At 44.3% G+C, this 23,637-nt stretch overlaps 1 protein-coding gene across 1 annotated transcript in view; it reads left to right on the top strand.

The window, feature by feature from the left end:
* The window catches only part of Ptprn2 (protein tyrosine phosphatase receptor type N2), a 755,793-nt gene that overhangs the window by 204,037 nt on the left and 528,119 nt on the right, over positions 1-23,637 (top strand). Inside the window, exon 3 of the mRNA XM_021201639.2 lies at positions 576-689. Within this exon, the coding sequence (XP_021057298.1) occupies positions 576-689 (114 nt within the window). The remainder of the gene's footprint in view (positions 1-575; positions 690-23,637) is intronic.

A 23,637-nucleotide genomic window follows, 5' to 3' on the forward strand; every position in this document is an offset into this window, starting at 1 on the left:
GCACAGTGGTGCTCAGCGAGACCCTAACCCTGCTCACATCACTTTCTTCCCATGTCCTTCCTGCATAGCCACTGCTCACACAGGGAAGATCTTTCCATCAATCCTGAAGGCATTTGCTAATCAAAGATTCTATCTCTAGGACATTCTCATGTGTGGAGAACTAATCCCAAATGTGACAGGCAGTTTTCAGTTAGTTGTCAGAGTCACATTTCACATGAAAACTGTGAATTACAGGGGCCAAGAATGGAGCTCAGGGGGAGAGTGCCTAGTATGCATGAGGCCCTAGATCCCATCCCCAGGCCTGAAACATGTGGATTACAATATGTGACATAAGGGATGGTCTGTGTAGTGGGGAAAAGCACTTACATGTTCACCATGCCCGGGCCATAGTCCCATGCTTCCCATTCGCATTTCCCACAGTGCACCTTTCTGCGTGTTTCTGAGTCCCAGTGCTCTCCGGCGCTGTCTGAAGCTCTGCTCTGTCTCACGTCATTAGCAAATAGAACCTTGCAAGAGGCCTTCCTGCTCCATGCAGATGGAATGTCAAGTTCTTGCTTTGCCTTCTATTTCTGTAGATGGCGTGTTTGGAAGATGCCAAAAGGTTCCGGTGATGGACACTTACCGATATGAGGTGCCACCAGGAGCCCTGCTGCACCTGAAGGTCACCTTACAGAAGCTCTCCCGTACAGGTAGGCAGAGTGGCCTCTTCCTGTCTTGACCTGTACATGGATAGTGTCAGCTGGGGTTCTAGTGTCCAGGTGAGGCCTGCATGGCCTGTAGTAGGGAAGGTTTTGCATGAGATGTGTGGACTCAGGATAGGAGCGGTGGCCTGTTGTGTGTGTGTGAGTGTGCAGAAAAGAGAGAACCCACAGCAACTTGGGGTAAGGGACATGAAGCTGCATTGGATGAGGCTAATCTATCACAGTGGTTAGGACAGTCACTCACCTCAGTCAACCTGAGAGTCCGACTTAGTTCCAGTGCTTCTGACGTGTTGTTTCAGGACACTTGTCACCGTATTAGTCTCTAGGCTCCTAAGAAAATAAGCTTTAAATGTATAATCATTAATTTTTTTATAGCTATTACTTATCCACCTAGAAGGGACCAGTACCAGCACAAGACACCCCCAAACCAAGTTCTCAGCACAAAGGAGATTCTTTGTCATTTCTGATAATGAAGGGGTCAGTCTGACATGGCCCCCTGAGAGGCAAGAGATGTTTTTTTCCATATAAACAGTGTAGGTAGAAGTAGCAGAGAGAGGGGTGGGAGAGGAGGTGTCAAGCATTTTTGGAGAAGAGTCTAGAGGATCTGTGGGATGTTAAGGCAAAGGATAAATATGGGGAGATTGTGGGGAGGACAGGTTAGAGAAGTTTTGAGGGGTAGAATCTGAGATGGTGGAAAAGATTGGAGTCTTTTGTAAGTTAGGAGTTGAGGGAGATATTAGTGAGGATTGATTGTGAGAGGGGATCAATAGATCGTGAGAGGTATCAATAGATTGTCAGAGGGGATCAATAGATTGTCAGAGAGGACCCCAGAGATTTTGTTAGATTGAGAGGTACAGAGAGAGGCTGTGGCAAGAGGGCATAGACCAGGAGGTCGTCATGAATGGTGTCATGTACAGTTCTGGAGAGGTGAGAGATAGGGTCAAATGTTGATCCTAGGAAGTGTTTATGTGTTTTAAAAGTGGAAGGATAGAAAGGATTGTATGGATCTGGGAGGCAGAGGGCTGGAGAATGTCTTAAGTGTAAGGACTTGTTTTTGGATAAGAGGAAGGAAGAGATCCAGCAGTGGCTTGGTATGGGAAATGCCCCAGGAATGAGCATCTAGAGATCTATGAGCAGAGAAGCTGGTCATGAAGGCAGAGACAAAGAGTGGAGATGAGTAAAGTGGCCTAGAACGAGGAGTCTCTGAGTTGGCTTGAGAGAGGATTCAAGATAGGTGACTTGAAGATAGGAGAGTTGAGATTTGGAAGGGGTAACCCATTATGCCTGGAGCCAAGGAAATCGAGGAGGAGTAAATCAGTGTCAGATTGGCTGTTGGTGAGAAAAAGACTGTAAAGGAGGTCATCTACATACTGAAGTAGGCTGGAGGGAATGCAGTCCAAGTCTGCAGTGAGTGCCTAGCCAACGAGGTGAGGACTATCTCTGAATCCCTGGGAGAAAACAGTCCAGGTTAGTTGAAGGGATTGCTGGGTATCAGGATCTATCCAAGTAAAGGCAAAAAAATCTCGAGAAAGAGCATCTAGGGATATTGAGAAAAAAAAGTCTTTTGGGTCTAGGGCTAAAAAGTGAGTAGTGTTGCCTGGAGTACTGGATAGGATGGTATAAGAATTAGGGATCACAGTGTGAACAGGGATATCAACAGCATCAATGGAGCAAACAAAAAGCTCCAGCAGGTTTTATAAACTGCCAATGTGGAAATATTTTAAGGAGAAGAGCTGGGGTGTAGAAACTGGATAAAAGAGACTGAATGAGGGGTGTGAGATCTTGGGGACTAGTTAAGGGTAGGAGATATTGGGGTTCAGAAATGTAGGTGGAAAGATCTTTGATACTGATATAAAGAGGCTTATGATAGTCAAGGGGAAGTAGTATCCCACACAGTGGGACTGACTAGAGAAGGAAGCAGAGGAAAGGAGGGCTTTGGGGATTTTAGAGAGAGGGTATGTGTGTGAAGGAAATTAAGGGACACAGGAGTATTCTAGGAACTGTTGCCATGTTAGAAGGTAAAATTAATACCAGTTTTGGAAAGAACATCCATTTATAGCAAGAGAATGAGACATGAGGGTATGAGAAGGGAAGGGTGAGAAAATGAAAAACCTTTGAAGGAATAAATTAACAGAAGAGTCTGGAGGGGTCTGGAGGCCTGACCATGTACTCTCAGGAGGGGGAGGGGTGAGTGGGATCCCAGAATTCTCTCAGACTGAGAAAGTGGCCTGGTGACAAGGAGTAATGTGATGAGGTGACCTGACAGAAACATTGAGACTGTAGGCTACAGGACAGTGATTGGAGTAGGCTTAGTTAGGTCAATAGCAGGTCTTGGTCCCGATCAGTCCCAAGGTACTAGGCCTAACAGGTTCAGGTGTGTGCTGGAAGGCTAGATGACCTTGGAGAGGCTCTGGCCTGGGGGTAGTCCAATGCCCAATGGCCCTGTTATGGACATTTTCGGCATGGCTCAGTAAGCCTGTGAGGATTTGTGCAGACAGGTCCAGTGGTCTTTCTTGTCACATGTAAACAAGTTCCTAGTGGCTCCTTCTGATGGGGCAGTACTCTTATTTGCCGGACGGCCTTAGCCAAGCATTACTAATTGTGTTTCTGATTGTGCTTAGTATGGTCGTGAAAGACTTTGAATACCAGGGCCAGGACCTCAGCCTGTACTGTAAGAGGGCCTTATTATAAGTATTCAAGTTTGACTTTTATTCCTGGGTATGACTAGGCAAAAAAGTAGGTCATAAGGGATTGTTGCTCATCTGGGGATCACATAGAGGTCAAGAAATGTAAAGTAGGACTGGGTTAGATAGTGGAACTGCTTGCTGAAGGTGATGGGGTCTGAGGTAAAAGAACCCAAATGTTTTCAATCTGGACAAGTTCACTAAGGGAGAAGGGGACATAAATACAAGTGGGACCTTTCATTCCTGCTACTTCTCTGAGGGGCAGAATGGAGGCAGGGACTGAGAGCAGTTTCACTAGAGTGAGTGTGAAAAGGTCTGAAAACAGGTGGTGGTGGGGGAACTTGGGGCAAACTGGGTTGAGCAGAGGTGGAGCCTGAGGACACGGGCTGGCTTTTCTGGTCTTGGTGAAACCCAGGTGGACAGTGGAGTGGGGAGGGTGGTAGATTTTTGGAAAGGCAAGTGACAAGGAGAGATGTGGCATTGTTCATCAGCTGAACTGAAGGATAGAGTTTCAGTTTCAGGAGCAGAAGTGTTAGGGGAGAGGTTGAAGACTTAAGAGCAAGGAGGGTTTGGGGTGGTGAGCAAGAGCAAGGAGGGTTTGGGGTGGTGAGCAAGAGCAAGGAGGGTTTGGGGTGGTGAGCAAGAAGCACTCACAGAAAGCCTAGAGCAGAGAAAGGAAAAAACCAGAAACATACAGGGTCACTTTACAAAAGTTGTAAGGATCCTGAATAATGTTAGGGTTCAGAGGCCATTGGGCAGCCATTTAGATGGATTATCTAGTGTATATAGGGACCAAGGCTGGCACTACAGTGGATGTGCTTAGGAGATGTGATAGTTGAGAGTTTGGTCCTTTGAAATTCTGGAGGAGACATCCTAAAAGCAAGTCAGTTGGAATGGAGGAGGCAGAACCCATCACCCTTAGTGGTTAGTGGGCCAAGGTCAAGACACCAGATATTTCCTGTATGTAGAAAGGCCAAAACCAGGATCTCTGGGGCAGGGGGTTATAACTCAGACACACATCAAGAGAAAGACCCCAGTCTGTGGGTCTGAGATTTTTAGGACTTGTCAACAGGTATTTAGGAGGAAAGAGGGCTCTGGATTGGAGAGCCCCTGCTGCCAAATCAGACTTGACAAAATATCCGTAGCCCATCTGTGGGAATCCACTATAACTAGTGTAGGTTATGGAAGGATGCAATATACCTCATCCAATAGGACAGAATGGTGATACAGACACTCAATGGCTGTCACCGGATAACCTGGGGACTGTTTAGGATAGCTAGAGTAGGGGACTTTCCAATTAGCTGCTGTTGGATGACATAATCTTGCACCAGAAGGACTGGGATATATGAAAGAGTTGCGTGTGGTAGGGTGTTACTGGGCAATCGGAGTATCAGCCTAAATGAAGGGATCCTTACACAGAGACCCAAATTAGGCACAAACCACACCCAAACACCTATTTACACAGAGGGATCCTTTATTAAGTAAGGAAGAAAAGTATAAGTGGCTGCTGGAACATTTGAAAAAGGGTGGGGATTTAAGAGCATTAATGGCCAATCTCAGTCATGACATCAACGAAGGGACTGGTGTTGGTATGAGACATTTCAACACCAGCACAAAGGAGATTTATTTCCCCCAGAAGGATAGAGGGCAGGGAATAAGAGACAAAGACAGCAGTTAGAGGAGGAGGGAGAAGGAGAGAGGGCAGGGATATTTATTCCAGGAGACAAGGACTCTCTCTATGTATAGAGAGGAGACCAATGTGGCCCATAGGCCAATGGCTGTTTATAAAGGTAAGAGGGCAACCTTATGTCAGGATGAGGTGTCTACTTTTGATTGCATATTTATTAGGGTAGCCAAAAAGGTGCATTTGATTGTTAGACGTCAATACTTTGACAACTGGACCTGGTAGTCAGCCTCAGGAGGAGAAAGTGGCCAATTAAGGGGATATACTTTGGTGGCCAGCTTTATAAATGTAATCTAATAGTCTTTAGAAAGGCAGAGGGAATAGGGGAGAAGGCACAGCTTACCAGAGCCGTGTTTGCCATGCTCAAGCTGGCTAGAGCCACCTTACATTTCAAGTGTGATTTTATTGTATATGTGTATACTTTTTAAATCAGGGGGAGTCATATCATGAAGCCAGGGTCTTACAACCTGTTACTAAGATATAGTCATGTCCCACCTATTCCTGGATGAAAGGGTTCTGTCATAGGATCAACCACAAGGGGATAAGAGTTTCCTATAACCCCAGGGAACAAGGGCATAAGGAACCCAGTGACCTTGGAAGCTGGGATACACACATGTTCTCCTTGAGGTCACGTACTACTCTGGAAGCTATAGAGTTCTCACTGTGGTCACAGCACTCTTTGGGCCACAGTACATACTGGGAGTCACATCTCTCTCCTGGAGACCACAGTATTCTCCTAAGGATCACAATCTTCCCTGGATGTTTCCTGGGGGAAGGCACATTGTTCTGAGAAGAGTTTGTGGTCAGTAAGGTTTGGAGGAGCTCTCCTTTTAGAAACGGATAGGTGTACTGGCTTGTTACAGGCACTGGAATCTTCTGTGGACTAGTTTAGATTAACTCAAGGACTACAGGTCATTAGACCATTGGAAATTATGTAAAGCACTTATTTCTCCTTGTTTCTCCACATGGCTCACCTATGTTCTTTCTCACACACTCTTTTAGTTCTCAGTGTGGACCTGCCTGTGTTTCTTTGTGTGAGGCAACACCCATCTCCACTGACACTGTATAGCACCTAAGCTTGTCATCGTGCATTTAGCAGTTGCTACTTCCTGGTCACTGGGACCTAGCAGCCATGTGAAAGCCCCAAAATGATAGGAACTAAACATGATTAGTGTCTATGAGATTAGATTGTGGAGATGCTCAACTGTGAGATGTGGTTGATTCAGGTCCACGAGCCATGTTGATGCCCATGAGCCATGCTGGTTCCCATGAGCCATGTTGATGCCATGAACCATGATGATGCCTGAAGCCATGCTGATGCCCATGAGCCTTGTTGATTCCTGAAGCCATGCTGATGCCCATGAGCCATGCTAATGCCCATGAGCCATGCTGATGCCCATAAGCCATGTTTATGCCCATGAACCCGTGATGATGCCCAGGTAGTAGAAGCAGACAACTTCTACTGAACCTCTCTGGAGGAGAAGAATTGCCCAATTCAGTTTCTACAGTAAATGACAGGGGATACTGAAAAACTACACATGTAGCAGCTGTACCAGCTCGCCATCTAACCTAGTTTTCTACTCTCCAGGATCCACCTGTCTTTTGCCATGTAGGTGTGTTCCACAGGAATGTGTTGGAAACCACCACCCCTGCCTACTTCAAGTTGTTGATAGTGGTAATTTCTGTGTCCCATATAGGAAGGTAGTTTTGCCTTTATTTTTGGAAGGAAGAGGTAGCTCAAGTGGCTGCCATTGGCACTTCCTACCAAGAAAGCACACCAATAGAAACACACCTGTTCCAGGCAGCTTCTAAAAGAATGGACATGAGAAGGGCTTTTATTTTGGTTTGTAGTTTCAGAGAAGTAGAGTTCATCATGGCGAGGAAAGTATAGCAACAGCTAAAGAAAGCATGCGTTCAGGAGCTGGAAACTGCTTATATTTTCATCTGCAAATAACAAACAAGCCAGGGTCAGGGGGAAAGGGGGACAAGGGGACAGGGGGACTGGGGGACAGTGGGACAGGGACAATGCTATAAAACTTTAACCCCCTTCCCAGTGATACACTTTCTTTAGCAAGGCTCCACATTTTAAAAGTTCTTTAGCTTCCCCAGATAGCACCAACAACTGGGTCCAAGTATTCAAATACATGAACTTATGGAGGAGATTTCTCATTCAAACCACCATATCCCTCCCCCATTATTACCATCTGGGTTAGTGTGTCAGAGGTGGTATATGCCCCTCCCCCATTATTACCATCTGGGTAGTGTGTACAGAGGTGGTATTTGCCCCTCCCCCATTATTAACATCTGGGTAGTGTGTACCGAGGTGGTATTTGCCCCTCCCTCATGATTACCATCTGGGTTAGTGTGTCAGAGGTAGTATATGCCCCTCCCTCATTATTACCATCTGGGTTAGTGTGTACAGAGGTAGTATATGCCCCTCCCCCATTATTACCATCTGGGTAGTGTGTACAGAGGTGGTGTATGCCCCTCCCCTATCATTACCATCTGTGTTAGAGGGTACAGAGATAACATAACACTGTTCTCTCACTATTATCTGGGTTTGCATACAGTTTAGAGTTGATTGGTTTTAACTAAAGTTCATAGTTTATATGTTGGTTCCTTTAGGTTGTGAATATTTTGTGAATTTCAAAAGCCATGTGTTCTCCTGAGTGTCACACTCAGGGTCTGTTGCCTCAATTCTCTGCCCATTTTTCAATAACGTCAAATGATATACCCAGTTAATGAGAGAAGCTACCTGAAGGAGACCCTCAACAAGTCCCACAGTTTTGATCTTGCTCCATAGAAGAAGAGTGTGAGACAGGTCATTGGCCCCCTCACCTGAGATCCAGCCACGCTTTGTGCCTCTTTTCCAGCTGCACATAATCCTGGCTCTTCTTCAAGTGGGCTTTGGGTGCACCGTAGAGGGTTAACTAAAGGAGGGACTTACATATGTAGCTTTGGGAGGCTGCCATTAATGTTATGTTGGGACTTTTTGGTGATATTGCTTTTGGGGTCGACCACACTCACAGTAATCCTTCACCCATTCTCTTATAAGAAGGTCTAGTAAACTCGTATTACCAAGCTGGACTTGGGTAGAATAGTTTCTCTAGTTTATGACTGGTGCTTTTCTGAGATGGAAAAACATTTGTTCAAGTTCTCACAAGGAAAGTTAATGAAATAGTTTTCACCCAAACAGGAGAAGTGACAGAAGGACAGATGAGATTTGGAAGAGCAGTTCTGTTCTATTTACCGTGGAGAGACATGTAACTGAAGCTAACCCATCTAAGAGCCAGCAAACAGCCAATGATGATATCGCCATTCTTTGTTGTACACTATAAAGTGTGTGCTTATTTGATGAATGCCATCCATCAAGGGAGTACAGGGACATTCCAAGAATTGCTGATGAACCTGGGGGTATATTGCAGTCTCTGAAACTATTACATATGGAATAGGATTATAAGAGAGCTGTGGCAGAAGTTTTATTGTCCATGTGTGCGATAGCCATGCAACTGAGGTTCAGGTGTCTTTGCAGAAAGCACTTGCTGCATAAGGAAGTAATTACCAGAGAAAGTCATGCAAGAAGGTATTCTTCGTGTTAGTTTCTGATTTTGTAGGTAAATTGGATAAAGATGAAGACCAGAATTGTTTTAACATTACTCTTGCTGCAATGAAACATGACTAGTTGCTAGTTGGAGAGCTTACACTTCTATGTCACAGTTCACCATCAAAAGAAGTCAGGATAGGAACTCAAGCAGGCCTGGAACCTGAAGGCAGCAGCTAATGCAGAGGCCATGGAAGAGTGCTGCTTACTGGCTTTCTCATCATGGCTTTCTCAGCCTGCTTTCTTATAGAACCCAGGACCATCAACCTAGGGGTGTTCCCACCCACAATTACTAAGAAAATTCACAACAGCCTGCCTATATCTTGATCTTATTGAGACTTTTTTTTTGAGTTGAGGCATCTTCCTCTCCAGTAACTCGAGCTTATGTCAACTTGACATAAAGAAGCTAGCACCAGATTGAAGCACTGACTCACTGTTTCTTCTGACTGTAGGGAAGAAAGGAGAAGAGAGTACAAAATGTGTCAGTGCTCAAAAGCTCTTTTTGTTGTCAAAAAACTTGGGGGAGAACTAAACAGGAAGAAGGGAGAAGATGAGGTGGAAATGAGAGTGAAGGGGCTGGGTGAGAGAGTGGTGTATGATTCCCACTTGGCCAGGCTAGACAGTGTTCACTGCAGAATCAAGAAGAACATTAATTCAGGAAGGGCCTTGGACTGGCAGAGGGATTTTTGGCTTCACAGATGTCCATGAGCTTTCTGGGGCAGATAAGGTTCTGGTGGACCTGGGTGAGCATGTAAGTCCTAAAGTGCTAAAGCAATCAAGAGTGGATGAAAAGCAAAGGGGCTGTCTGGGTCCCTGGAAATCAAATGTGGCAAGATTTGTTTTAAGCTGGAGTTCCAAAGAGAAAATGGGCAGAAAGCAAATGCTGTGCCTATGTGTACCTGAGCAACAGTACATCAATGAGGTGCAAGAGGTACAGGTATCCCTATTGTGTCTGCCAGTACCTATTATAAATTGGTCTGGCATCCCAAGAAAATGACCAAACAATCCAAAGTATCCCAGTAAAGCAAAAGGTTTTACATTTGCAGAGTGTGTCCAGCTGTGAGAAATCAGGGAATCACACCTGCAGGAAGTCAGCCATGTTTTCAGGAAGTCAGCCATGTTTTCATCCATAATGAAAAGGTCCTGTACTTCACTCTGGTTGGTCAGAGATTGGCCTGTCATTCTTATGTGATCATCTAATTCAGAAAGGTGCAATTTCGAGGGAGAAATGAACAAGTATATATTTTGAGTTCAGAACTGCTGACACAGGTGAGAATTACAAAATGACATCTTTAAAAATTGAACTTTCATTGTCTTATTTAACCCTTCAGAAGAGAAGATATCTTTCTTGTTCCTTTCTTTCTTCCTTCTTTCCTTCCTTCTCTCTCCCCCTCCCTTTCTTTCCTTCTCTCTTCCATCCCTCCCTTCCTTTTTCTTTCTTTCCTTCCTTCTTTCCTTCTGTATTTCCTCCCTTTCTTCTTTTCCCTCCTTCTCCTCTTCTTCCTTCCTCTCTTTCTCTTTCTCTTTCTTTCTTTCTTTCTTTCTTTCTTTCTTTCTTTCTTTCTTTCTTTCTTTCTCTCTCGCTCGCTCGCTCGCTCGCTCGCTTGCTTGCTTGCTTGCTTGCTTGCTTGTTTACTTGCTTTAACAGTGTCTCTTTAAATAGCCCTGGCTGTCCTGGAACTCACTATGTAGACCAGACTGGCCTCAGACTCACAGAAATCCACCTGCCCGTGGAGAATGGTATTCTTGTTGATCAAAAACTCCCACAGCCACTTCCTTAGCACGATGGGCAAAGTTACATAAAAGTGATGACCTTCTTGAGCAACCAAAAACCCTATTCTGAATCACTGATTGGTCCCTTAACCAATATGCACAGTGTTTGGGTTTGAGTGGGTACTGAGACCTGGTGTGCCTTGATCCTTGGTGGTCCTCAAGAGCATCAGGAACAATAGGCACCAGAAAATAGATATGAAAGTGGAGTACTACATGCCCAAAGAATTAAACTAATCGAGGTGAGCAGCTATCCACACCTTGAACATTCTGTATACAATTCTCCTGTGGGGATATGTCAGAATGTGGTCCAGGATTGGAATCTTATGAGGGGAATTCTGAGTGCTTGTGAGAATACTCCAAGAAAACAAGCATTGGACCAGGACCTGCTAGACCAGGGAATTTGTCACAAATACAGGGAGAAGTGGCCCTGTTTTTCTTTGAGACTATTGCTAAAAACCCAATATATTTTGGTTATAGGATAAGGAGAAATCCAGTTGATATTGAGATGAAATTTTGTGCCTTCTGTCTAGCCTTCATATATCTAGAAGATTTTTGAAGTGTTCTGGGAGAGAATTATTACTAATAGTCCTTCTCACAGGGTATTAATAATATCTGCATGCCACTATATTGTCTGGTGTAATACTGCTATTTCTAATAGGATTCAACTAGCTGCTTTCTGATTGGATTTAAGGCCTACTCCATAAAGAGGAGACCCATGTTCAATACTGCAAGTCAAGGCAAAAGCCCATGGCTGCTGAGGTTACAAGGCATAGGGAAGAGGTCAGAGACCACTGTTACTGCTAAATTGATGTGATGTGCCTCTCAAATTGCATTCTAAATACTTGTTTATGCCCATAGTTTATTGATACTGTCATGTCTGGTCAGGAACATGGAACTTTGCAGTCGGCAGTGGCTACAAGGGAGGCTCATAACCAGTCACTGTTGTTGTGGCATAGTAGATAATTGTCTTTTATGGGTTGCTATGGTGCAGCAACAAGGGAGGCTCATAACCAGTCACTGTTGTTGTGGCATAGTAGATTGTCTCTTATGGGTTGCTATGGCGCAGCAACAGTGAGTCTTAGTCTCAAAGTGCGTTGCTGGTTAACATAATGGTTAACATAATGGTTAACATAGTGGTTAACATAATGGTTAACATAATGGTTAACATAGTGGTTAACATAATGGTTAACATAGTGGTTAACATAATGGTTAACATAATGGTTAACATAATGGTTAACATAATGGCATGATTGGAAAAGAGTGGGGTCCTCCACATTTGACATAGAAACAAGCTGGAGAACCCTAAAGAGGCTGAGAACTTTGAACCTTACGATTCTTAAGGGTTTATGTCACCAAAGGAAGTAGTCTCTCCATCCTTAGCAGAGAATGCAACACACTTCCATCCCCTACAGAAATGCCTTCTTCACCTTTGACTGTGGGACTTAATCATGAATTGTTGAATATGCAGTGACCTCCCCTGAAGGAAATGCCAGGCAAGAAAATCTTGAAGCTCACCAATAGTTGCCTATAGACCTATAACCAGACTTAAGGGTGAACAGGCTGCTAGAGGGGAGGCAAAAGGTACAGTCTATGAGGAGGAGAACCACGTTACTAAGGAATATAATGAGTTTGCTAACTCATTCAAGCAGAAGTCTGGGGAATATGTGTAGGAAGGGGTTTTAAGGGTGTGTGCAATGCTGGAAGGAACATAAAACTGGGTCAGGCTGAGTTATTTGATATTAGCCACAGAATGGAGAGTCTAGATTTAATATGGAAGCTTGAATAGTTTTAGAAGATGTCAAAAGTTTGTATGATTGATTGGTTGAAGACTTTGTTGAAAGTTGGCCTTCTAGAAAGGAGCAGGATTAGATGGATACATCTCAGATTAGTGTTGATGAAGGGATTTTTTTTAAGGCTCAGGAAAATTGAAATGCTGAAGTGGGTATGCTGTTTAAAACCTAATTCTTCTCAATGGGAGGCCCAGAAGACATGAGCTTCACTAATTCTCTAAGATGCAAAATGGTGTGAGGGGCACCAGCATTTTTGAAGAGTTTTGTCATTTCTCTGTTCCTTGTGACAGATCTTATGGTTAGAGATACTGTTTCTTAATTGGCTGGATTAGAATCAATGGTTTAATTGGGATCTAGAGTAGCGGAGGCCAGTGACAGCACTGAATCATCATGGGCAAGGCAAGTAAGTATATTTATTATAATTGGTTTCACATGAAAAGCAGTGCATATACTAGCCTAACTTGAAATAAACAGCACAGGCAAAGTGATTTTATGATGGAATGACTTATATGGACCTTTGGGACTAGCTAATCAATTACTGTATTTCCAGGAATGAAATAGATAAAAGGTCTACTATATTTTTGTCCGATCTGTATAAGCAGAAAAATCTTGACAGAGAAAGGTTATATTGATTCATAGTAATAGGGTATCTAAAACAATTTCCAGACCTGAGCCAGTTTTTAGACCTAGATACTTTAAATAAAGTGATCACCAGGTCCCTCTGAGGAAGGACCTTGCTAAAATACCTGTTAGCCTTTCTTCCATCCTTCCTCAGGGGATCGATGGCCTTTTACAAATGCACAAGGGAAAAGGAAAAAATTCAGGCTTTTTCAGGGTTTATTGAATACAGGCTCTAAATTGACACGGATTCTGGAAGACTACAGAAACATTGTGGCCCTCCAGTAAAATGAAGGGCTTATAGAGACCAAGTGATTAGTGGAGTTTTGGTTAAAGTTTGACCCACAGTGGGTGCAGTGGTTCCCTGAACATTGTTTCCCCAATCTCAGAATGGATAGTTGGGGCAGATACACTTAGAGGGCAAAATTACCACAGTGGTTTCCTGACCTGTGGAGTAAGGGACTTTATGACTGGAAAGGCCAAATGGAAGCTCCTGGTGTTGCCTCTACTAAGGAAAATAGTTAAACCAAAAATAATGTCACATCCCTGGAGGGACCATAGAAATTAGTGCCACCATCACGGACTTGAATGATGAAGGTGTGGTTGTTTCCACCAAATATTCCTTTAACTCTCCATTTGGCCTTTACAGAACATAGATGGGTCATGGAGAATTACAGCTGACTATTGAAAATCAAGCAGCAACTCACCTTGTAGCTGCTATATCAGATGTGGTGTCATTACTTGAACAGATTAACACATCTCCCTGTACATGGGATACCACTATTGATCTAGTAAATGCATTTGTCTTGATGCCTGTAGGAAAGGGTGACCAGAAGGAAGTTGCTTTCATCTGTCAAGGCTAGCAGATTCCTTTGCAGCTTCACCTCCAGACTGTGTTAATTCTCCAGTCCTGTATCATGATGTAGTTAGAAGGGATGCTGGTTGTCTGCCTGTTCTACAAAATATTATATTGGTCTAAGTTGACGTTGACATTATGCTGGTTTGACTAAGTGAGCAGGAGACCACAAACACTTGCACTTGCTGCTAACACATAATGTTCATCAAAAGAAATAAATCCAACCAAAATACAAGGGCCTTTTATCTCTATGAAATTTCCAGGCAACCAGCAGTGTGGGGGCATACAGCAATGTTCCTTTTAAAGTGAAATATAAGTTATTGTACCTAGCTCCCCGTTCCACCAAGAAAGAACTACAGTAGTTAATGATCCTATTGTTTTCTATAGGCAATGTATTCTTCACTTGGGCATGTTAATTTAGCTCATATACCACATGACTTGGAAAGCTACTGGTCTTGTGTGGGGCCTGAAACAGGATATCTAACAGGTCTGTGCATTCTAGCACCTGAACAATATGATCTGGAAGATCTGTTGAGGTGTCAGTGGCGTATATGTATGCTGTTTGGAGCCTTTGGCAGGCCCTGTATGTGAATAACAGAGGAGATCCTTGGGATTGTGAACCTCTACAGTTTTAACCTCAAGACAACTATTCTCCCAGAGACAGATCTTGGCCTGGTATTGGGTCTTAGTGGAAACAGAATGTTTGACAATGGGTCACTAAGTTATCCTTGCCTGTCATGAGCAGCTGGGTATGATCTGTTCACCAAGCCATAAAGTAGGATGTACAAAGCAGAGATCCATTATCAATGGAAGTGGTATATATATATATATATATATATATATATATATATATATATATATATATATATATATATATGAATGAATATGAATGATAGGGCCTGAGTAGGTCCTGAGGGCACAAGCAAGTTGCATGAAGACATTTCCAAAATACTTGTGGTTTCCACTCCTGTTACAATGCTCTTTGTTCCAAAGCATGCCTCATTGGATGTGCCTTATGATCAGTTGACTGAGGAAAAGAATTCTAGGTTCTGGTGTACTGATAGTTCTGTAAGTTATGTAGGTATCACTGAGAACTGGACAGCTGTAGCATTGCAGCCACTTTCTGGAACAACTCTGAAAGACAGTGGTGAAGGGAAATCATCACACCGGGCAGAACTTCAGGCAGTGCACATGGTCATACGTTTTGCTTGGAAGAAAAAAATGACCAGATGTGTAATTGTTTACTGATTCATGTGCTGCAGCCAAAGGATTGGCTGGATGCTCAGAAACTTGGAAAGAGCATGATTGGAAAAATCTGTGAGAAAGACACCTGGGACAGAAGTATGTGGCTAGATGTCATTGAATGGAAAAAGGATGTAAAGATAATTATATCCCATAAAAATGCTCATTGAAAGATAAATTCAGAAGAGGAGTTAAATAGTCAAGTAGATAGGATAATGTGTTCTCTGGACAGTCAGCCTCTTTCTCCAACCATCCCTGCCTGTCACTGCTCAGTGGGCCCATAAACAAAATGGCCATGGTGGCAGAGGTGGAAGTTATTCATGGGCTTGACATGGGCTTCAACTTATTGGGGCTGACCTGGCCACAACTACTACTAAGCGACAGATCTGCCATATGCAAAGATAAACACTGAGCTCCCCCTTCCCAATAAGCACCATTAACCGGGATGACCCGACAGTGACCTGCTCCACTGTCTCGAGACCTTCTTTCATGGAAACAATAATGCTTTGTCCTTGTTGGAATGGATGCTTATTCAGTTTATTGATTTGCCTTTCCTGAACATAACTCTTCAGCTAATGCTACCATCCTGGACTTAGAGAACGTCTATCCACATGGTATTCCACTTGCTCCTGATCATGGAACTTGCTTCATAGCCAGACAAGTGTGGCAGTGGGCCCATGATCCTGGGACCCACAGGTCTTACGTGTTTCCCACCATCCTTAAGCAGCTGTCCTGGTGGAACAATGGAATGATCTCTTAAAAACATAGTTACATTATCAATTAGGTGGTAGTAGCCTGGAGGGCTAGGGAAGAGCTATTCTTAAAAGTGTATATGCTTTGAATCAGCATCCAGTATATGGTACCTTAACTTCTATAGCTATGATTCATAAGTCTAGGAATTAAAGTTATGAGAATGGTTCCATTCACAAACTCCTAATGGAAAATTTTTGCTTCCTGTTCTGGTGGCCTAAACGTTTTGGCTCTAAACAGAGAAATATTTCTGCCAGGAAACACAACAGATGAGAAGCTCAGACTTCCTCCTGGCCACTTTGGGTTTCTGATACCCTTGAGCCAACAGGCTAAGAAAGGAATAAGAGTGTTAGGAGGGTGATTGATCTGGATTGCCAGTGGGAAATTGGATTGCTTTTAGGAGTGGAGGTAAGGAAGATTGTGTCTGGAGTACAAGGGGTACTTAGGGTGTCTCTTACTGTTACCTGTGTCTTATGATTAAAGTCAATGGGAAACTGCAGCAACTCAATCCAGTAGGGTAAATACATGTCCCAGAAGTTTCAAGGATGAAGGTATGGGTCATTCCTCCAGGAAACATACCAAAGCTTGCTGAAGTGCTTGATATGGGTGGAGGAAATATGTAGGTGGTAAGGGAAGTCTTGAGAGACTGTGTAAAGGTCAGAAGAAGTCCCAAGGGAGTCCATGTGATTAACATGAGCACACTTATGGTAAGGAAGGGCCCTGTGCCTCAGACCAGCGACAGTGTCTTCCTTGTGCCTCAGCTGAGTGGCAATGTCTTCCCTAGGAGAGGTTCAGGTGCACGGCAAAGCCTTTCTCTGGCCCAAGTATGAGTGTTTACAAACTGTCACCACAAGTTTCGAGTTGGTTAATTCTTTAAGGTTGAATGCCAGAATGAGCATATATTCCAGTTCTTCCTTCAGCTGTGCTGATGCACCCATCTGGTGCAGCCCTAGTGTGGGCATAAAAATGGTCAACTCGATTTTCACACCCAGAGGCTTTAGCAGGCCTGGAAGGACATCAGACCAGAGCTGTCATCTGGGACAGACTCCAGGCCTGTTGCTACCATTGCTTTGGCACCACAGACTCAATAGAAGTCAGATCCTGGGTATGTCTGTCAGTAAATGAAACTCAGGAGGAGTCCTGGTGGTTGATGCACTGCCACTTCTCTTGTTACCGTTTTCCTTGCTCATAATGACATGACAAGTTCCCTGCTCCTTCTGCAAATCCGTGCACAGGAAAGGCTGTCATGGCAAATAGGAAATGCTCATTCTAGAAAGGAGAGAGTCTTGAGCAGGGGAAGGCAGGCCAGGGTGCCGAGCCAACTAACTACAGGTCTCATAGTCCAGTGAGTCCTTAAGCATAGAATGACCTCCTCGGTGAAAACATCACTAAAAGGATAGTACATCATGATGCTTTGTAAGCACATAAAACAAAAAGATACACAGAGTGGAATAATTTGTGAGCAGACACCCAGTCTTGTGATGTGCAGCGTACTGGACATCATGTCTTAGAGCTAAACGTCTGTGAATGGGATTATAGTTCAAACCTCCTATCAGAGTACGTTGGTTAATTTCAGGTGCCAAGGTAACTAGATTAAGGGATATGTAGCTAGCGGGTCAAGTGCCACTTCAGGGCTTGTCTGTTGTGGGCATGTCTGATGTCACAGGTGGTATTGTGTGGGAGGTGGCACCATCAGTTGGCTTGTGCCTGCACAGAGGAAATCCGAGTTCCTGTCGTGCTGGAATATTCTCCTGCCAGGGATATTAGACCTTTAGAGCCTCTGGCCTTTGGACTCATCCATTCTAGCAGTTTCCCAGTTTCCCTTGTTGGCCTCAGAGTTACATCATCAGCTTTTCTGGAGCTCCAGCCTATTGTCATAGGAATCATTGGGGTAATTCCTGTTATAAGTCCTCCCTTCTCCTCCTTAGTAGTTCTCTGTGTAGTGAACCCTAATACATGTAGGTCAGGAATAGCTTCTTTGGTTGAGTTATACATGCAGATGCTAAAGATGAAGATGAAGATATGGGTGCAGATGCAAATATAGACATGACTGTGAATATAGGGAGAGGTATAAGGACAAAGTTAGAGCAGGAGCAGGTCATGGGCAGTCAGGGGTGGTACAGATGCGGACATCCTGGTGATTGTCTTGGTAACACTGAGAAGACTGAACACTGGAGCGTACTTCACCTTCCAAGTTTGCTTTTCTCCCTTCACGTCTTTCGAGCAGAGAAGGGTGTTCCTTTGACAGAGTGAACAGATGGCCTTTGCTTAGCTGATGGTTTTCTGCACAGTAGAGCGAACCTGTCTTTCTGTAGGGATGGAACTGAGCTCCCGAGATCCCTCTATTATCTGAATTTTTCCAGACTGTAGGTGCATGGGTTTTGTTACATACAGATAACTGGCTCCTCCTGGGTAGGACAGAAAGCCTCCATGGTCTCTTTGACCAGTCTAATACTTTCTGGCATGGCTGGCAGCATGTGCAAGCTGTATTCATGTGATCCCAGTTTATGACAAACAAGTTTCAAGTTAAAGGAAAAGGAGAGCATGTGAGAATTTAGGAAAGAGGACTCTGACCCGGTCAAGCCAAGATGCTGCCTTCCTACACTGTCCTTACTTAAAGCTCTGCTTCGTTTCCATGCCCAGCATGCCACCCTGCCTTTTCTCACCATGCCTTCTGTCATGTCGGTACACTTATGGCTACTACCAGAGAAAGATATGGGGAGCACATGTCACTGTGGTACAGGGGGACATGTGGGAAGCATGGTGGCTTTAATAACCAGAAGGGACCCCTAAATGGCAGAAGAAGGCAGGCCGATACAGGAGATGAGACAGGCAATGGGTATTATGGGAAAGACACTGAGGGAACCAGAACTGTCTTTGTGGGAACCCCTGTTATGATTTTCTCATGACTGCATTTCTAGTAAATAATGAGGACAGTCTTGAGGAAGCAGTCAGGTCACTGGTTTTATCATGCTTCTCAACTCCATTGCTTTCCTGGGTCCCAAGCTCCAGGTTGCAGGCTGCAGGGAGACAGTACATGCTGCTCTTGTGAGAGAGGTAACAGGTAACAGGGCTGGAAGGTGATATGCAGGAAATTGAAGTCCAAGCATACTGAGTTGATGATACAAGTCTAGAAAGTGAGGAGTGTCTGCCTAATTTCATTTTGGATAACATTGTCTCCACAGTCCTTAGAAGCAGCATGGCTACATTTGGCTCCTCCTACTCCTACACAGCTGTGTGCACATGTATGAACACTCCAAATACATGCCAAGAATTAATACACATATACATACCCACATGTGTGTATACATGCACACTCATGCTCACAGCTACACATGACATGGCACTGGCACATGTCTGTGTATATAAGTGCTACATACATATTGCACACTCCTATATGGTTACAAGTAAATACATGGCACTATACAGTGGCATATAACTATGTGACCAGGCATGTGCATATATATACAGTACATTCCCATTTACCTGCACAGTGCATGTATGTACAAGTATACATAAAGATGCCTGAAGCACCATGTAACCCCCTTCTGCCTTATCCTTCAGGCAGTACCATGTGATTTGACCTGCCTAGTTGGCTTTACCTAGTCTCTACCTGACTCATTCATCCTGGGCCTTTCAGGGTTTTAGATCTGATCATGTAGGTTCCACTATGACCTATACTCCAGGGTGCTGAGCATACCACATACTGGGCATACTCAGTCAGTGGGGATCCTGATCTTGGTTAGCCTGTCTCTCATAAGGATACTTCTGAAGTTGGGGAGTCAGAATCCAAGGGCTCAGTCTACCTTGGGGACTATATCACACCAGCACTGGTGGCATTGTTCCCTCTGTCCCAGCTACTTCCTGGACATGTGTTGGTTTCTGACAGTGCATGCCCACTGCCTTCTGGAGCTTTCTCCAGAGGAGAAAAGTTAATGGGATTTAATTATGCAATCCCCACAAATGTATACATCAAGGAACAAAACACTTTCATTTTATTTTAACATTCTTGTCTATATGAGCAGACACATTGCTCTCTCATATTAAATTTCTTAAAAATGCATTTCACTTTTTGACAAGTGATTAAAATTCAGAATTTAAATGTCACTTGTTGGCATGTAATTTTCTGTCATGAAAACAATGGGTTATTTGCTGGCAGGACTGTCCCCACGGATTGAGCTGCACGTCAAAAGCAAAAAGTGGAGAGAGAAACTGTAGTGTGGTGTCATAGTTCCTTAAAAGAGAATGAAAATAATTGTAAACAAAATGGAAAGAAGCATAAGCAGCTGGAGCCACAGCAAAGCTCGCTGTGTCCTCACACAGCTGGGTCCCTGAATGCTCCACGGCTCCCTCCCTCTGAGTCCTGCTACCCCAAAACCCAGGTTGATTCTTTTTTGTTTTGTTTTTGTTTTTTCGAGACAGGGTTTCTCTGTATAGCCCTGACTGTCCTGGAACTCACTTTGTAGACCAGGCTGGCCTTGAACTCACTTTGTAGACCAGGCTGGCCTTGAACTCAGAAATCCGCCTGCCTCTGCCTCCCGAGTGCTGGGATTAAAGGCGTGTACCACCATGCCCAGCTTTTCTTTCTTTCTTTCTTTCTTTCTTTCTTTCTTTCTTTCTTTCTTTCTTTCTTTCTTTCTTTCTTCCTTCCTTCCTTCCTTCCTTCCTTCCTTCCTTCCTTCCTTCCTTCCTTCCTTCCTTCCTTCCTTTCTTTCTTTCTTTCTTTCTTTCTTTCTTTCTTTCTTTCTTTCTTTCTTTTGATTCTTGATGGAGGCTGTGGGGTGGGTGTAAAGATGGAGTTGGTTAAGTGTCAGTGGTGCCCTTGGGAGTTGTGTTACTGTGGGTACATCACACAGGCTCCTGGTTTCAGCTCTCTGTACATCAAGGCTTTTCCCACATTCTAGATGGGATGTGCTGGGACCAGGCCCTGAGGCATCAATGTGCTGGTAGTTTTGCTGCTGGGGTTGCTCGGGGGTCACGCTTGGGAAGGGAGAGAAGTGACATGTCAGTCATTCTAAGGATGGTCTGCTGCATCCCCAGTGGTCTCTAGAGTTGGATGCAGAGCGGTGGAATCATCTCATAGATCCATTTTAAGGACTGAAGTGGGGGGTGCCATATTCAACTCCTCAGAGAGCCAGTGCCCTTTCTGGCTAGAACTTCCTTGTGGAAGAGCTTACCTTTAGGCTTTAAGAATCCCACAAGCATGCCCTGGAAAGGCCTGTGAATCTGCAGTTCACTGTGAGGGTTAGTCTGTTACACTGGTGAACTGAAGACTAAAGAATGTTCTGCTGAGGACAGTGGGAGTAGAAGGGCTAGATGGGTCTGACTAGGAGCTTTGTTTAAATGAGTGAACACATTTGAAAGACTTCAAATCAAAACAAAACAAAACAACCAAAAAACCAATCAGGCACAGATTAGTGCAAACAAATAAAAAAAATTGAGGTGGGTCAGGGGCTGGAAAGATGGCTGAGTATTTAGCAGCACTTGCTGTTCTTGCAGAGGACCTGTGGTTTGTTCCCAGCATTCAAATGGCAGCTCACAGCCATCTGAAGATCCAGATCCAGGAGGTCATGTCCCTTTCTGGTCTTCACAGGCACTTCCTGCACTTGGTGCATATACATGCATTCAGACAAAATGTTCATAGGCATTAAAAAGAAAAAAGGAAATTTGGGTTGGGAGCCCACATGGTGCTCAGTAATCCTGAGGGTGGCTGAGCAGAGTCTGTCATAACAGGGAGGGTGCCCCGCAGTGCTAGTGCGTCATTGTTAGGGCATTGTGTAAGATCATTGGTTAAGAGAACCTTCAACAGTCGGGAGAGCTGGCCCTTGTGTCATGCTGGCTACAGCACTCAGGTCAGTGGGCCCCTCACCTTGCATGGGCATGACAGTAGAGCTGGCCCTAGTTGGGGGGTGGGGAGGTCCTAGATGAGCCAGCCTTGTAGGCACTAGTTGGGGAGAGCTGGCCCTGACACTCATCTGCTGTGAAGTGGAATGAATATGTGGTTGATAGTGTTCTCCCCTTCCCCTTGACACCTGTGGTAGTTGGGAGAACTGGCTCCAAAGTCATGAGAGCAGGGGAGCTAGCCCACCCTCTCACTGGCTGCAGCTCTTGGGAGAGTGGGTCCCACACCTCGACAGGGCAGCACAGTGGAGGTGGCTTTGGAAGCATGGGTGTGAGTGAGCCAGGCTGGAGGGGCATGAGAGCAGCAGAACTGACCCTGCCACCTGCTACTGTCAGCATTGGGTGGCCTAGCCAGAGAAGTTCTGGAGAGCCCACCCTGGTGGTTCAGATAAAAGAAAGCCAGCTGGCTGACCATCTCAGCTACCACCAGGCCCAGATCCAGGGCTTTGAGTTGGCCCACTCCAAAATCTGCATCAACTGTTAACTGTTGGATCAGCATGAAAGGGCCAGTCCTGCTGATCCAAAGCTGCAGGATCTCCACGACACAGGGCAGCAACAGGATTACCATGTGGATTCCAGGTGAGGAGTCAATATTGATGGTGTCCCGGAAGCCAGAGATCTCAGACCAGACCGGGGACTCATTGCAATGAACGTTCACTAGGTGAACGTGTGTGGAGTTGTAGGACACACTATGACATACTCCATCTTCCACAGCAAGGTGTTTTCTACATTCTATTTTATTTTTGTTTGTGTGTTCATTTGCAAGCGCAGAGGGCAGATGCAAGGGAGGTTAATAGGACTGGGGAGTGCGATGTAAAACAAAGCATCAATAAAATGTTCTTAAAAATTTTAAAATAAAATCTGGAAGAGTAAAGAAGTAGGTGCATGGTTTTTGGTCCTTTTGTTCGTTTGGGTTTTTATACAGTTCTACTCCATTTGCCACAGTGTTTCTACCTGACTCTTGAAATAAGGGAACGTTGAGTTCTTTTTTTTATAACAATGAATATTCCTATTTTCTTTATATCATGTGATGCTAGCATGATAATGTTTAATTCAAACTCAGAATCACAAGAGATGTAGAGTGCCTATTTGATGCGTCAGACACACACATGTGTTTTATTCTTATGAAAAAAATGGGGTCGTTACAGAAACTGAGTCTGCTGGGATTTTTCTTTGATTGATTGTTTTGGAGACTGAGTCTTAACATGAGCCCTAACCTCAAACTTCGTATGTAAATCAGGATAGCCTTAAACTTATGTCCTTCTTGCCTCTGCTTCCGTAGTACTAGGATGACAGGTGTGCACAGTTGAGGCAGTTTGAATGAGAACGGTCTCTATAGGTTCATATAGTTAATATTTGGTTCTAAATTGGTGGAACTGTTTGGGAAGGATTACAATGTATGGCCTTATTGGAGGAGATGTGTCACTGGGGGTGGGGGAAGGCTTTGAAGTTTTAAAAGAAACACAGCATCCCAGTCTCTCTTTCCCCCTCGCTCTGTCTCCCTCTCCTCCCCATCCCACACCTGTGAGCCCTTAGCTACTGCTCCAGCACTCTTCCTACCTGTCTGCCTATTGCCATGCTCCCCACCCTGATGAGCATGGACTCTAATCTCTGAAACTGTAAGCCCCAAATAAATGCATTCTTTTACAAGTTGCCTTGGTCATGGTATCTTATCACAGTGATAGAAAGGTAACTATAGCAACATCACAATCAGTTCCTTGAGGGGTGGAGTAATGAAGAATATACAAGAGCAGAGGACGGAAATGCAAAGGCCCAAGTGGCATGAAATGGAACTTCCTGAGGGAAAGCAAAGAAGGCAGGAGGGGCAGAATCCGAGGGAATGACTGAGAATTTTATAAACTCGAAAAGGCCGGAGTGAACTGGGACCCAAGTGCTCACTGATGTGTACTGAAAAAGTATCCGTTAAGCGGATATTAGCACAGAAACTTAGAATACCCAAGATACATTATGCAAAACACAAGAAAACCAAGAAGGATGACCACTGGGTGGATACTTCATTCCTCCTTAGAATAAGGA

This window comes from Mus pahari, chromosome 7, assembly GCF_900095145.1.
Source record: "Mus pahari chromosome 7, PAHARI_EIJ_v1.1, whole genome shotgun sequence".
NCBI lineage: Eukaryota > Metazoa > Chordata > Mammalia > Rodentia > Muridae > Mus > Mus pahari.